This window comes from Octopus sinensis, linkage group LG8 (genome assembly GCF_006345805.1).
Source record: "Octopus sinensis linkage group LG8, ASM634580v1, whole genome shotgun sequence".
Lineage (NCBI taxonomy): Eukaryota > Metazoa > Mollusca > Cephalopoda > Octopoda > Octopodidae > Octopus > Octopus sinensis.
Genome location: NC_043004.1, coordinates 37,729,187 through 37,742,659, shown reverse-complemented (window position 1 = coordinate 37,742,659; position 13,473 = coordinate 37,729,187). Strand labels below are relative to the sequence as shown.

At 38.4% G+C, this 13,473-nt stretch overlaps 1 protein-coding gene across 1 annotated transcript in view; it reads right to left on the bottom strand.

Annotated features, from left to right (window-relative positions):
• Positions 1-11,909, bottom strand: part of LOC115214799 (carbonyl reductase [NADPH] 3-like) — a 25,247-nt gene extending 13,338 nt beyond the window's left edge. The window contains exons 1-5 of the mRNA XM_036505357.1: positions 11,776-11,909; positions 8,292-8,373; positions 6,312-6,490; positions 4,109-4,221; positions 2,460-2,588 (exon numbers count right to left, since the gene is read on the bottom strand). Coding sequence (XP_036361250.1) covers positions 2,460-2,588; positions 4,109-4,221; positions 6,312-6,490; positions 8,292-8,373; positions 11,776-11,793 — 521 coding nt within the window. The 5' untranslated portion in view covers positions 11,794-11,909. The remainder of the gene's footprint in view (positions 1-2,459; positions 2,589-4,108; positions 4,222-6,311; positions 6,491-8,291; positions 8,374-11,775) is intronic.
• Between the last annotated feature and the right edge of the window lie 1,564 nt (positions 11,910-13,473).

Here is a 13,473-nt window from a genome sequence, read left to right as displayed (position 1 = left end):
ATATTTATTGTATTACAATATTTATTATATAACATTCAGCAAATAGGATGTGTCGAACATTGTAATAGGTCAAATTTATAAAATGCTTTATTCACAATCTGTTTTTTCCCTCCCCCTTCCGCTCCTTCCTCTTCTCCCACAACAGCATTGTCATTGAGATGTTTATTCAAGACGTCCAGTACAAAACCAATAATATCACCAACACAATCATTTTTACATGTGCTTTTCATGCTGGCATGAGTGGAACAGGTTGTCACTGTTCAAGTAATTCTATTTTAGAGGTATAGTCCTCCTAGATGTGGTCAGGAGTGGAATGCCCCACTTGTTTGTTTCACTTTGGTAGGATTGTTTTGATTGCATGTTATTCTTAATATCTACTATTTTACAGAATGAACTGGGTGCATTTTACTGCGGTACCAGCACTAGGGATATTATGTCATTAATGAGATAAGAAAAAGGGGGCCACTCGAACCTATCTTAGACCCCAATCATTCGTTAACCCTTTTAGTAGATGTTTTTTTTATTGTGGAACCAGTTGAAGTGTGGTTAGCTTGTATTGGGATCTTCACTGTTCTATGTTGTCTATGTTCAATTAGGGCTGGATGACAAATAAATTAGATATAAAAGATGGCATTTGTGGAAAATTATCTAGGGTTAGAAGGACATACAGAGCAAGAATTTGGAAAAGGAAACAGGATTAGAGCAAAACTGTTGAAGAGCAGGGAGACAGTTCCAGGAAAAATAATAAAGAGTGTCAATAATGACAGAAGATAATGGAAAAGACACTTATAGCAGCTCCACATTTGCAAGTAATGGAGTGAGGGATAGTTGCAAGAATAGTATTAAAAGAGTATGAACATCAGTGAGACATGACACAGAGGAGAGGTAGTGGCATCCGGCAACATATTCTGTCTGCTGAGTCTGGAGAGGCCGTGCCTTTGGGATTAACAGATTCTCCTATATTAGGGGGATAAATACCTATAAGTTCCTCTTAAACCTATAAACCAACAAATATAAGCAAAAAAGGTATTCCAGAAGGCCAACATTCCCTGAAGGATGAACTAGGCATAGTGATTAGTGCAGTCTTTGGAGATTTATAAACAAAAGAATGATGAGATCAGAAAAGACAAGTTGGGCAGAACGGATGAGTAAAGGGAGTATGAAGTTTGCAAACTCCAAGAAGTAGAGTCTATTAAAGTAGTGGTACAAGAGGCAAAGTGAGAAGACAGTGTAACTGGGGAGTATCTTTAAGCCATTCAGATGGGTGGAACTCTTCTGATGAGATCTAGGTTGCTTGCATGTACTGCAGCAATGCCATTCAAGATGTAAGAGAAATAACTATTGAGATGTAAGACAATTGCTTCTTGTGGGATTCCTGAGAGTTAGTTTCGGCAAAGACTGTTACAGAAGGTTTCCACTGTACATGCAAATAAACCAGTAGTTGCTAACATGGAATTGGCATGACACAAGACTGGTTTTATTGGGGGCCACAATTGTTTTGTTGTGTCAACAAAACAATTGTTTCATTGACTTCAGTAAACCAAACAATAAAGCAGTTAGCTAACTCAGTTCTGTAAAGTTCTTTGTTTTTTTTTTTAATACATATAATGGAAATAGTAGGTGTAGGATTGCACAAGTTCGGGCAAGGTTTTTATGGAAGACCAGCAGTCACTCATGTATACTGGCCTCCCCTCTCCATGCCAACGATGTTATCCAACGATGTTATCCAAGACTTGGTACCAGTAACGTGGCAACTCATTTCTATAACTGAGTGAACTGAAGCAATGTAAAAGAAAATGTCTTGCTCAAGAACACAACACACAGCCTGGTCTGGGAATCAAATTCACTACCTCTAACCACTGAGCCATGCACCTTCACTAATGAATGAGTAGTATTTTTAAAAATATAAATCACACACCTACACATAGAATCTATCTCTTCCTATCACTATTGGGACAGGAACAGCATGGGTTGGGCATTAAAATAATGTAAACTTGAACCTTGTATTATAACATTGTTTTAAAATTTTGGCACAAGGCCAGAAATTTTAGGAGAGCAGGTAAGTCGATTACATTGACAACAGTGCTCAAGTGGTACTTATTTTATCAATGCTGAAAGGATGAAAGGCAAAGTCAACCTTGGTGGCATTTAAACTCAGAACGTAAAAACAGATAAAATGCTGCTAAACATTTTGCTTGGGATGGTAACAATTCTGCCCGCTCACCCACCTTATTTTGTATTATAATACTGGTTTCAAATTTTAGCACAAGGCCAGCAATTTCGGGGAAGGAGTTAAATCGATTAAATCGACCTCAATAATCAACTGCTACTTATTTTATCAACCCCCAAAAGATGAAAGGAAAAGTCGGGCCCGGTAGCATTCAAACACAGAAACGTAACTTTGTATTATAATATTAACAACTTAAATGCATTCAAGAGATATAATCCATTATACTTACGTTACGAACTGTGCCATCAAATTTACCAGCTGAGGAATAGTCAAGGTGTTAGAAGTGAATTTTTCTCTCAGGTCTTTTGAACATCTCTCAAGTGCCATTTCACCGGAGTCACTGGAAACATTAACCACCCTAAAGCATAAAACACAAATATATTTGACTGTTTTGTAGCCTGTCAGATACAGAAAATGATTACGGTATTGGTGAACTCTCCTATTGCAAACAACAGATGAAGATTACGTAACATTTTGCTGAATAACTTGCACAGATGATATGTTTATAGTGATCAAATACTTGTACAGGTGCATGGTGTGCCACATGTGCGATGTCGAAGTGATCACAGACCACATTGAGAATATTAGGCTTGGCCCTTATTACTGGAACTCATTTAAATCTTAATGAAGTGGAGCAGCATGAAATGAAGTGTTTCATCCAAGAATAAAACTTACTGCTCGGTCCAGAAACTGAAACGATGATCTTGTGATTGTTAAAGCAATACTTATACAACTAGGCCACATCACATATTCCTTCAATACATTTGTGAACGTGCGTATATGCATGTGTATATGTGTGTTGGTGCATACAATCACTCATAGTACCCCATGATAAAATTTCCACTGTATTAACATCATAGGTTTTATTAGTGTCTTGCCCCTTTAACTGGTAATTAACATAATGATTTAGGGTCTCCCCTATCCAGCCTCCTTTTATAGACAGTATACCCAATTTACTATTTGTAATGTATTGACAATATTTATGACCTAGTAGTTGATAAAACAAAAACAAATTAGAAATGAACCACAATCCTTTACATGCTATGACCCCCGTGGGCTTCATGCTTTCTTGGAAGTATAGTCTATTCTTAGCTACAATAGTAACAACTTGGATTTCTTCCATCTTCTTTCTCTGTTAAAGTATTTGAGAAAATTTATATAAATGTGTCCAATTGATTAGAATTCTGTTTATTTGTGCAGCTGAACACAGCTCTGCATTTAAATTGATGTAAACATTGCATTGTTCAATTAAACTGAGTTGCTTGAAACTGTCATACTGCATTACTTCTATGTACCCTGTTGCTTATTTAGATTTTATTCATCTTACTTTGAGCTGTGCATATAATACCAGACTTACTTGGTGCTTCAAATTAAGTACCTGATTCAACTGAATCTCAATTATATATATGTATATATATATATATATAATATATATATATATATATATATATATATATATATATATCTGTGTAGGTATATATGTGTGTATATATATGTATATATGTTTGTGTGTATATATACATGTGTGTGTGTGTGTGTATATATATATGTGTGTGTGTGTGTGTGTGTGCATACCAGCCTCCCCTCTCCATGCCACCAGTGTTATCCAAGGGAAAGGCAAAGGCCAATACAGCATGGCACCAGTGATGCCGCAACTTATTTTTACAGCTGAGTTAACTGGAGCAACGTGAAATAAAGTGTCTTGCTCAAGAACATAACACGCAACCCAGTCCAGGAATTGAACTCACAACCTCTCGATCATAAGCTCGACGCTCTAAGCACTGAACCATGTGCCTTCATGCACTCACACACAAACACACACACACACACACATATATATATATATATATAGATATATACACACGCACGCATAAATACCTGGCATGAGGACGCAACAGCGGAAAGATTTCTTGACAGACATTCAAAGTTGCAGTAAAGTTACATCTTAATGTCTCCTCTGCTTGCTCACCAAGGGGGACTGTTGAATCTTCCTAAACAAAAGAAATTATACACTGTTAGTTGATATCCTCCTCCTACTCCTACTACTACTACTACCACCACCACTCCTGCTGCTGCAACTGCTATTACTGGTGATGAAGCTGATGATGATGCTGTTGCTGCAGTTTACTATGAGACGAAGGCTGTAACAGGGCTCTTAAAATAATTATAATATATCAAATTCTAATTCTAATTAATGCAAAATTTTAAGGTGGAAACAAAAAAAAAAAATTACAAACCTATTGTTTTGGGTCAATTATTTATACATATTTTATTTCATAAGATTTCGCTAATTTACATAATATGATATATTCATTATGATTAACTTGTAGACATGTTAATCACATAGCATACATATGTCCCTTAAACTTTCAGAGAAAATTTTGTTGAAAATTGTGTATTTTCCAAAATTCATAATTTTTATATTTTTCTGAGCTGATATGTATGTATGTATGTATGTGGAGGTGCAATGGCCCAGTGGTTGGGGCAGCGGACTCGCGGTCGTAGGATCGCGGTTTCGATTCCTAGACAGGGCATTGTGAGTGTTTATTGAGCGAAAACACCTAGAAAGCTCCACGAGGCTCCGGCAGGGGGTGCTGATCCCTGCTGTACTCTTTCACCACACTTTCTCTCACTCTTTCTTCTGTTGGCCAGCTCGCTTAGCCGGCGGAGTGGCGTCATTCGAAGGCTAAAACAATGTGAACGCATTGTGACCAGCGATGTGTAACAACATCTGATGGTCTGGTCGGTCACGTGATATATATATATATATATATATATATATATATATATATATATATATATATATTATATATATATATATATATATATATATATATATATCTATATATATATATATATATATATATATTATATATATATATATATAAGAAGAAAAGAAAGTGGAGATTAGGAAGTTAATAATTGTTTATTATTAACAACAAATTGGTTATCTTGACTTTTTGCAGCCGTTTCAATTAATACTCAATAATTTAATTAGAAATCTATGCATTAAATTTACATTTATGTGACATGAGTATAATTTCATCAGAGGAAAAAGATGTACCTTTGGATGTCACATGTGGGCTTATCAATTCATATATATGTTACTTATATATGTAGAAGGATGAACACGTAGATAACAACACTGAACACCTTTTTGATCTCCATGTGTCTAACACACGTGGACATGCCTACAAAGTCAGAAAACAACACAGCTCCCATGACTTTCGGAAACATTTCTTCACGCTCAGAGTTGCTGAAACATGGAATAAACTGCCTGCGTCAGTTGTTGACTGCCATGACACTGCATCCTTTAAGGCCCTCATGCTTTCCGAAATCCGTCGAAACTACACCTGATTATATATGCACTTTAGATGAGTTGTAGTGCACCTGAGCACTGTACACAATGTTTATTATTATTATATTATTATAAGGTTAAGATTTCTGAAACGTAACTACTTATTTAGTCCTCTGTCTCTGGTTGGTGGATTGTATATATGTTTGTTGTCACCATTTTCTGTTTTATGGAACAGCATTTAAAAAAAAAATTATCGTATGATTTAATTAATAAAATGCTGTACAAGGATTTAAAGTTAAAATTCTATCTCTTTGGTCGATCCACTGATGGAACAAGCAATTCATTTGAATTGCATGTCTATATAAAGACACAAAAATATTTTAAATGTTTTCAGCTTCTCTGTCTGTCTGTCTCTCTCTCTCTCTCTCTCTCTATATATATATATATATATATATATATATATATATATATATCTGTGTGTGTGTATACACACACACATAATGCATCAACATTGACGAAGCCTCTGTATTTTCTCTCACCTTGTTAGAAAAGTCAGATATATTTTACTTAAACCACACACTAGTATCTTAGGGAAAAAGTGGGACACATTTTGGATGATGTAGCCCTAGACACCTCAAGTCGAAATAAGAATATGATTCCCCAACGCGTGCTAGCGCGGAAAACGGACGTTAAACGATGATGATGATGAGGATGATATGCTTGGATTAAATTTGACCTTGGGCTAAACACTAAAAACAACTAGAACTAGAAGGTGTTTATTACCTGATAAAGAATAGCAGCATTGTTAACGAGAATATCCACACCTCCATAAGTTTCTTTCAAATATTTTGCTAAAGCAGAAATACTTTTAGAGTCTGTGATCTCGAGTTGATGGAATTTGGGGTGACATCCTTCTTCATTAAGTTTTGCAATAGCTGCTTCACCACGTCCAACATCACGAGCTTGCAAGAAAAAAAATGGAAGACAGTTGTATTGATGAAAACGTCACACACTGTAGAAGAAAAATTTATTTATTCTATAGTTTAGATCACTGGTTCTCAACCAGGGTCCAGATAGCTTTTGGGAGGTGGGGTCTGTATAACCCTAACCCTAACATTTTGTTGTTAAAATTTGTCTGCAATAAATTGTATTTCTGCAATGCATAAAATGTTTTAACAATTTTTTATGCAGTTCCTAAAAATATTTAGTTATGAAAATGAAATAGGATCTTTTTTTAAACATCAAATGGCTACAAGGGACCACCCGAGTAAAACTGGAATCAAAGGGGTCCACATGTAAGAAATGGTTGAGAACCAATGGTTTAGATTCAAGGAGCTCCGATTACGATGAAGAAAATGATACAAGATATTAACAATATGAACAACACCAAAACTATTAAGGTATGTATATACATGGATTGTATTGTGAGGGTATGATCAGTTGGGGGTTAATACTTGATTGATACATGGTTTGTTCTTTTTGTTTTTGTTTTAGACAGGTTTCTATATAGAATGCCCTTAAACGGTTTGGCTCCCATATGTGTAGCAGCTCGGTCATCTGACAGGGATACTGAATGTTACGGAGTTCCTCTTTGCACCCTCTACAGGACTTTGGTATAGCCTTGTATTATTACAGAAGTCATGAGAACATGTATGTCCATGATGTAACACTAAATCATACATCACAAACTGTTACGTCTACACTGATCACATTCCCATGAAGGTGACAACTAGCGAGGTGCCCATCGTCACTGATGCCCCCTGTGCTTCTCCTTCACAAATACTGCTAGACCAGATTATGAGAAGGTGTGTAATGTATTATTAAATAATTATAATCTAATTTAGGCACAAGACCTATAAACCTGGAATGGAGAAGAGCCGATTATATCTATCCCAGTTGTTCTCTGGTGCCATTTTGCTGACCTGATCCTGGAGAGGTGGAAGACAAACTGAGGGATTTCAATTCAGAACAGAAAGATCCAGAACAGAAAGATCCAGAACAAATACTACAAGGCATTTTGACCAACAGTGTGATGATTCTGCCGTGGTGCTTCCAGCCTCAATAATAATAATGATTTCAAATATTTCCACATGGGCAGCAATTTTTTTGCGGGGTGGGGGGGAGGGGAATTAGGCGATTACATCGACCCCAGTGTTCAACTGCTAGTTATTTTATTGGCCCTGAAAGAATGAAAGGTAAAGTTGACTTTGGTGGGATTTGAACTCAGATCGGAGCAACAGGCGAAATATTGCAAAGCATTTTGTCCAGCCTGCTAACAATTCTGCCGGTTCACCACCTTAATAATAATAATAATAATAATAATAATAATAATAATAATAATAATAATAATAATAATAATAATAAAGGAGCACTAGGAATGATCAAGAATGGAACCGAAAATTATATCAGAATGATCCCTGGCTTACCATCCCTGCAAGAAGTGCAAAAGATTGTCTTAACTGGTACATCACACGTATTGAGAAGAGCATTGTTGATGTGAGAACTATTACTACCCATGTATTCTAATTTTACTTTATTTCTATCAAAACAAAAAAAACTAGTGAGTTTAGTTTAATGGCCTACCAATGTATACAATGAGTTTCTTTGCCCTAGGAGTCGGGAAGACACCCGGCAAGAAATGGAAGCAAATTTGAAAGAAGAAGAAAAACCCATAAACAATAATAATAATAATAACAACAATAATAGTTGTGGTGGTTGTAAAACAATAACAATAAGTTCGTCTAAGTAAAATAACAAACTTACCTGTTGCTATCACATCTCCTTTGAACTTTTTACACAGATTTCTGACAATGGCATAGCCAATCCCTTTGTTACTTCCTGTTACCTGATGAGGAGGCAAATTGAAAAATTATTAAATGTAAAAAATCATTGTGTTAAGTATAAATTTTATTACTATTAAACACATCTTCAGAGATGGAAGCATAGTTACAATGCTTCCGTTCCCTGTGTCATATCGACATGAGAAATTGTTGAAGAGGCGGAGGGGTAAATATAAATGATAGAGCTCCATATTATAAACATTATCATGTATTGTGCCCATTGTGGGCCAGAGAGAGAGAGAGAGTATTTCTTTATTCACCATAAGGTTGAGAAAAAGAGGGGACAATACGGGGACAGACAAAACAAACGTTGGGGTCAGGGTGTCGAATGAGACGAAACGTATGAATAAACAAGCAATTAAAATATATATAATGAGTGATTAACAAAAAATGAAGCAGAGGACGCGGTTGACCCCACAAACCACATACTCACACTGAAGACTTTGCTTTCTCCTTTTTTTACATTCTCGTTTAAACAGGTTCTTTCACTTGCAACATACTTGCTATATACTTCCATCTTTTACGAAACACACTTTGCGACAGGCATTTCTTCTCCAGCCTTATTTTCTGTTTCATATGGAAAATGAAAAAGTCGATTAGCTCGAGACTGGAGATAAATATGCCTGTTGCAATTCCTTTCACTCTCGTCTTCCATACTACCTCTATCGCCCCAGCAACTACCGAGAGAAAACAGGCTCGCTCCTCCCTACTCAGGGAGGTCGGCGGAACGATCTTAATTACAGATTCGCTCGACAGTTGTACTCTTCTCGAATGCGACAGCAGGTGTTCGACATAAGCCCAGAGTTCAGTCACCTTGGGGCATTCACAATCGCGTGCAGGACAGTTTCACTGTCCCTCTCACATCTTGCACAAACCGACGAAGGTGCACACCTATGTCTAAAGAGCTTATCTCAAACCGGTAAAGCTCCTCTGTAACATTGCCAGGCCAGGGACTTTTAGTAATTATCCATAGACCCTGGACTGAATGTTCTTTGGAATAGTCTGGCCAGTTGATCTTCGTCGAAGCCCAGAGTTTCACCCAGGACGTCGTTACACTTAAATTCTACTAACCCTCTATAGAAGAACGAGGTAGTATCCCCGCCACCGGCGTTGCCCGACTGGGAGAGAGGCATGAGTGCCTGATGGCACTCTACATGCCACATGCCCAACCTCGGTCTACACTTGATCCATGGGTTCAGTTTGGTAAACGATGTGAACTGTGGAAATAATAGCTTGACGAACAGAGACCACACCTGCTCACCGTCCAAGTAAAGCCAGAGGTGCCTAAGCCTGAGCGCATGTCTGCACATTTTTAGCCACGGCATCCCTAACCCACCCTTCAGCGGCTTTTTGCAGCAAATAGAGTGCCTTACAAGAGGTCTGCTGCCCCTCCACAAAAAGCGAAAGAGCATGCGTTCCAGCTTGTTCAGCCACGAATCAGGGCAAGGCATGACGGTCAGGCGGTAAATGATTACAGAGGCGATAAACACCTCTGCAACCTCCGCCCCCCCCTTCAAGGACAGCTTCCGCTCAGACCAGGTCTGAGTTAGGAGAGCCACCTTTCTCGCCGCCTCGCTCCAATTCTTCTCTATCTGGAGATCCGGACCTAACCAGATTCCAAGCATTTTCACTGGCCCTTCCGTCCAACGTCCTACGACGTTGTCGGAAGACATCGACTTGCCCCTCCAGGTGCCGAGTTGCAAGCCGACCGATTTATCCCGGTTGACTTTCGCTCCTGCCACCGCTTCGTAATCCCTTAAGGCTTCACCCACCCACTGTAGGTGCTCGACTCGGGATACGATGACGGTGATGTCGTCCGCATACGCCGAAGCTGACTTTCCGCACCCTAGATCTTGCGGAGTGCCCCTCATAGTTTCCAACCTCCTCAGCAACGGCTCGAGGGCCAAAACGTAGAGAAACTGGGATCGTAAAGACTGCAATAAAGTTTAAAAACTATGCCCTCACTAACAAAAAGTGAAATAGAAATGCCTTATAGCGAGTCAAGCAGGCTGAAGCAAAAGCAGTTGATTGAGAAAATCGTTAGAGCATCAAAGAAATAAGCTGCAGTAATTGCTCTGGCTCTTTGATCCCAAGTTTTCTGTCCTTCCAGGATCAATAAATAAGCATTGATGGTGGATGCATGTAAACAAAAGAGTGAAGGACGAGAGAGGCTGAAAAAGTTAAAGGGTGCAAGACGTTCTTTATTATATAGATCCATTCACGAGCGTTTAAAAGTCGTATTCTAGATTATGCGTGTACATAAACAACGTCAAGTTCATTTTAGCTATCCCTTAATCTTTTATTTGTTTTAATCATTATACAGTGAGGCATTTTCTTGAAGGTTTAGTCCAGTGGTTTTCAACTGGAGTCTATATGGCCCCTGAAGTTCCATATAAGATTTTTGAAGATTCACACAACAAAACAGTAAATTGGGATCCACGATAATATTTTAAGCTCACCAGAAAAATTTTACTTTCGATGTATGCATATGTATATATATTGCAAGAAACGGCTAGGTTTCTTTCTCTAGCATTTTACATAGTTCAACCTAAACAAGTTAATGTATGAAACAACAAAAGAAGAATTATTGAAAGAAGTTTCTATAAAACAAATTTTAAACATCGAATGGCTAAAGTAATCACAGGGGTCTATAGATAAAAAAATGGTTGAGAACTCCTAGTTTAGTCGAACAGATCAACTCTTGTACATATTTTAAAGCCCGGCGCTTATTCTATCGGTCTCATTGACCAAACTGCTAAGTTGAAGAGAATTTTTTTTTTGTATCAGTCAATTGACAGCAGCCATGCTGGAGCACCGCCTTTAGTCTATCAAATCGACCCCGGGACTTATTCTTTGTAAGCCCAGTACTTATTCTATCAGTCTCTTTTGCCGAACCACTAAGTGGCGGGGACATAAACACACCAGCATCGGTTATCAAGCAATGCTAGGGGGACAAACACAGACGCACAAACATACACACACACACACATATATACATATATACGACGGGCTTCTTTTCAGTTTCCATCTACCAAATCCACTCACAAGGCTTTGGTCGGCCCGAGGCTATAATAGAAAACACTTGCCCAAAGTTCCTCGCTGTGGGAATGAACCTGGAACCATGAGGTTGGTAAGCAAGCAACTTACCACACAGCCACTCCTGTCAAGTGGTAGTTAGGACAAATACAATACACATACATACAACGGGTTTCCACATAATTTATTTCTACCCAATTCATTCACAAGACACGGGTCGGCATGATGCAACAGTAGAAGACACTTTCTCAGGTTTCCTTGTTCATATTTTTAAAAAAATACATCAATTCTATTTAAATGAATAAATATGTGTATGAATTGAAGAAGCTTATTGTTGTGCTTATGAGAAATAACGTTATCAGGTCACTTACCACTGCCACTTGTACCATTCTTAACGCTTCGAGTAGTGTTCTATTTGTGAACTTTATTCTAATTTATTGAAGTTATATATATATGTACATGTCAAAATTTGTTGACTGTGGTATTTGTGTAGGTGGGTGAGAAGACCTAGATATAGTATTGCTGGGAAGTGACCTGCTTCTCGAGTAGTAATACATTTCCCGCCATTATTATCTCATTCTCTCTTTCTCTCGTTCTTTCTTTCTTTCTTTCTCGTCATACAACAGCAGTCTGTAACACTAAATACGCTAATACCCAGATGAAATACACTGATAAGGTTGGGGGTGTGGGTATACTTCTTACGGAGAAATGGGTTAATAAGGTAATCTAGGTTGTCAGAGTCTGTGATAGTAGTGCTGAAACATGAATTAGCAACCATTAGCTTGGGTTATGCCCCTCAACCAGGGCTACTTGATGAACAGAAGACCGATTTTATGACACCATCTAGCAGACAACTCGTCGACGAATGACAGGGACCTTCTCTTTGTAGATAGCAACTTCAACGGGCATGTTGATGGCTACAAACTTGGCTCCCGCAATGAGGAGGGAACCAGGCTGCTGGAGTTCTGTGATGCAAATGATCTTATGATCTGTAATACTAACTTCAAGAAACCTGCCAGTCAACTATCAGTCTGATGGACACACTAATCAGATTGACAACATTCTTGCTAGGAAATGGGAAAGATAGCTACTTATAAATGCCAAAACCTTCCCAGTCGAAGAATGCAGCCCACAACATAGGTTACTAGTTAGCGACTTTAGGATCAGCACTAAATGAATACCCAGAAGACGACCAGCATGGAAAAGAAGGTTCTGGAAGCATATGGATCCTCAGAATGGACAGAGATTTAGAGACGTATTACTTGAAGATTTTGACGAAAAAGAGGATAATGTGAAGGACAACTGAAGTTTCCTATGGGAAAACCAGTTCAAGGGTACTGACCAGATCTGTGGATGGTGCAAAGTCCCTTCTCGACCCAAGGTAATGTGGTGGTGGAACAATGTAGTTGACAGGGTCATTAGGGAAAAGAAACAGGCATGGAAGAATGGTAGTAGAAGGGAACCGTATCACATCGCCAAAAGGGAAGCTAGGAGGCAGGTTTACTTAGCCAGAGGGGAAGCAGATGAGAAAAAATTTGCCAATGATCTGTGTCGTAAGGACCAAAGACTTGAAGTGTTTCATTTTGCAAGACAATGTGTGAGAGAGACTTGGAGACACCATTACGAAAGGTTGCTAAATGAAGAGAATGAACAGGAGAAAGAGAGCCTGCCAAATGTCGACCCAACAGAGGGACCAGCTATTCAAATCAGTAGCGTCTTGATAGATAAAGCAATTAAAGGTATGAAGGAAGGGAGAGCCCCCGATCCATCAGGAATCACTGCTGAGATACTTAAAATATCTGACGGTGTAGGCTCTAGTCTAATCACCCGTATAGTCAATCAGGTGATACACGAAAGTGTCATACCTAATGACTGATGCAGCAGCACCATAGCCAACTGCTAGAAAGGTAAAGATGAGGCATTAGATAGAAATAATTAGAGGTATCAAATTGATGGATCGGGTGATGAAAGTCACGGAGAGGGTCATAGCCCAACCAACTAGGGAGAAAGTTAGTTTAGGCGAGATGCAGTTTGGGGTTTGTGCCAGGCAGAAGCACCACTGATGTTAT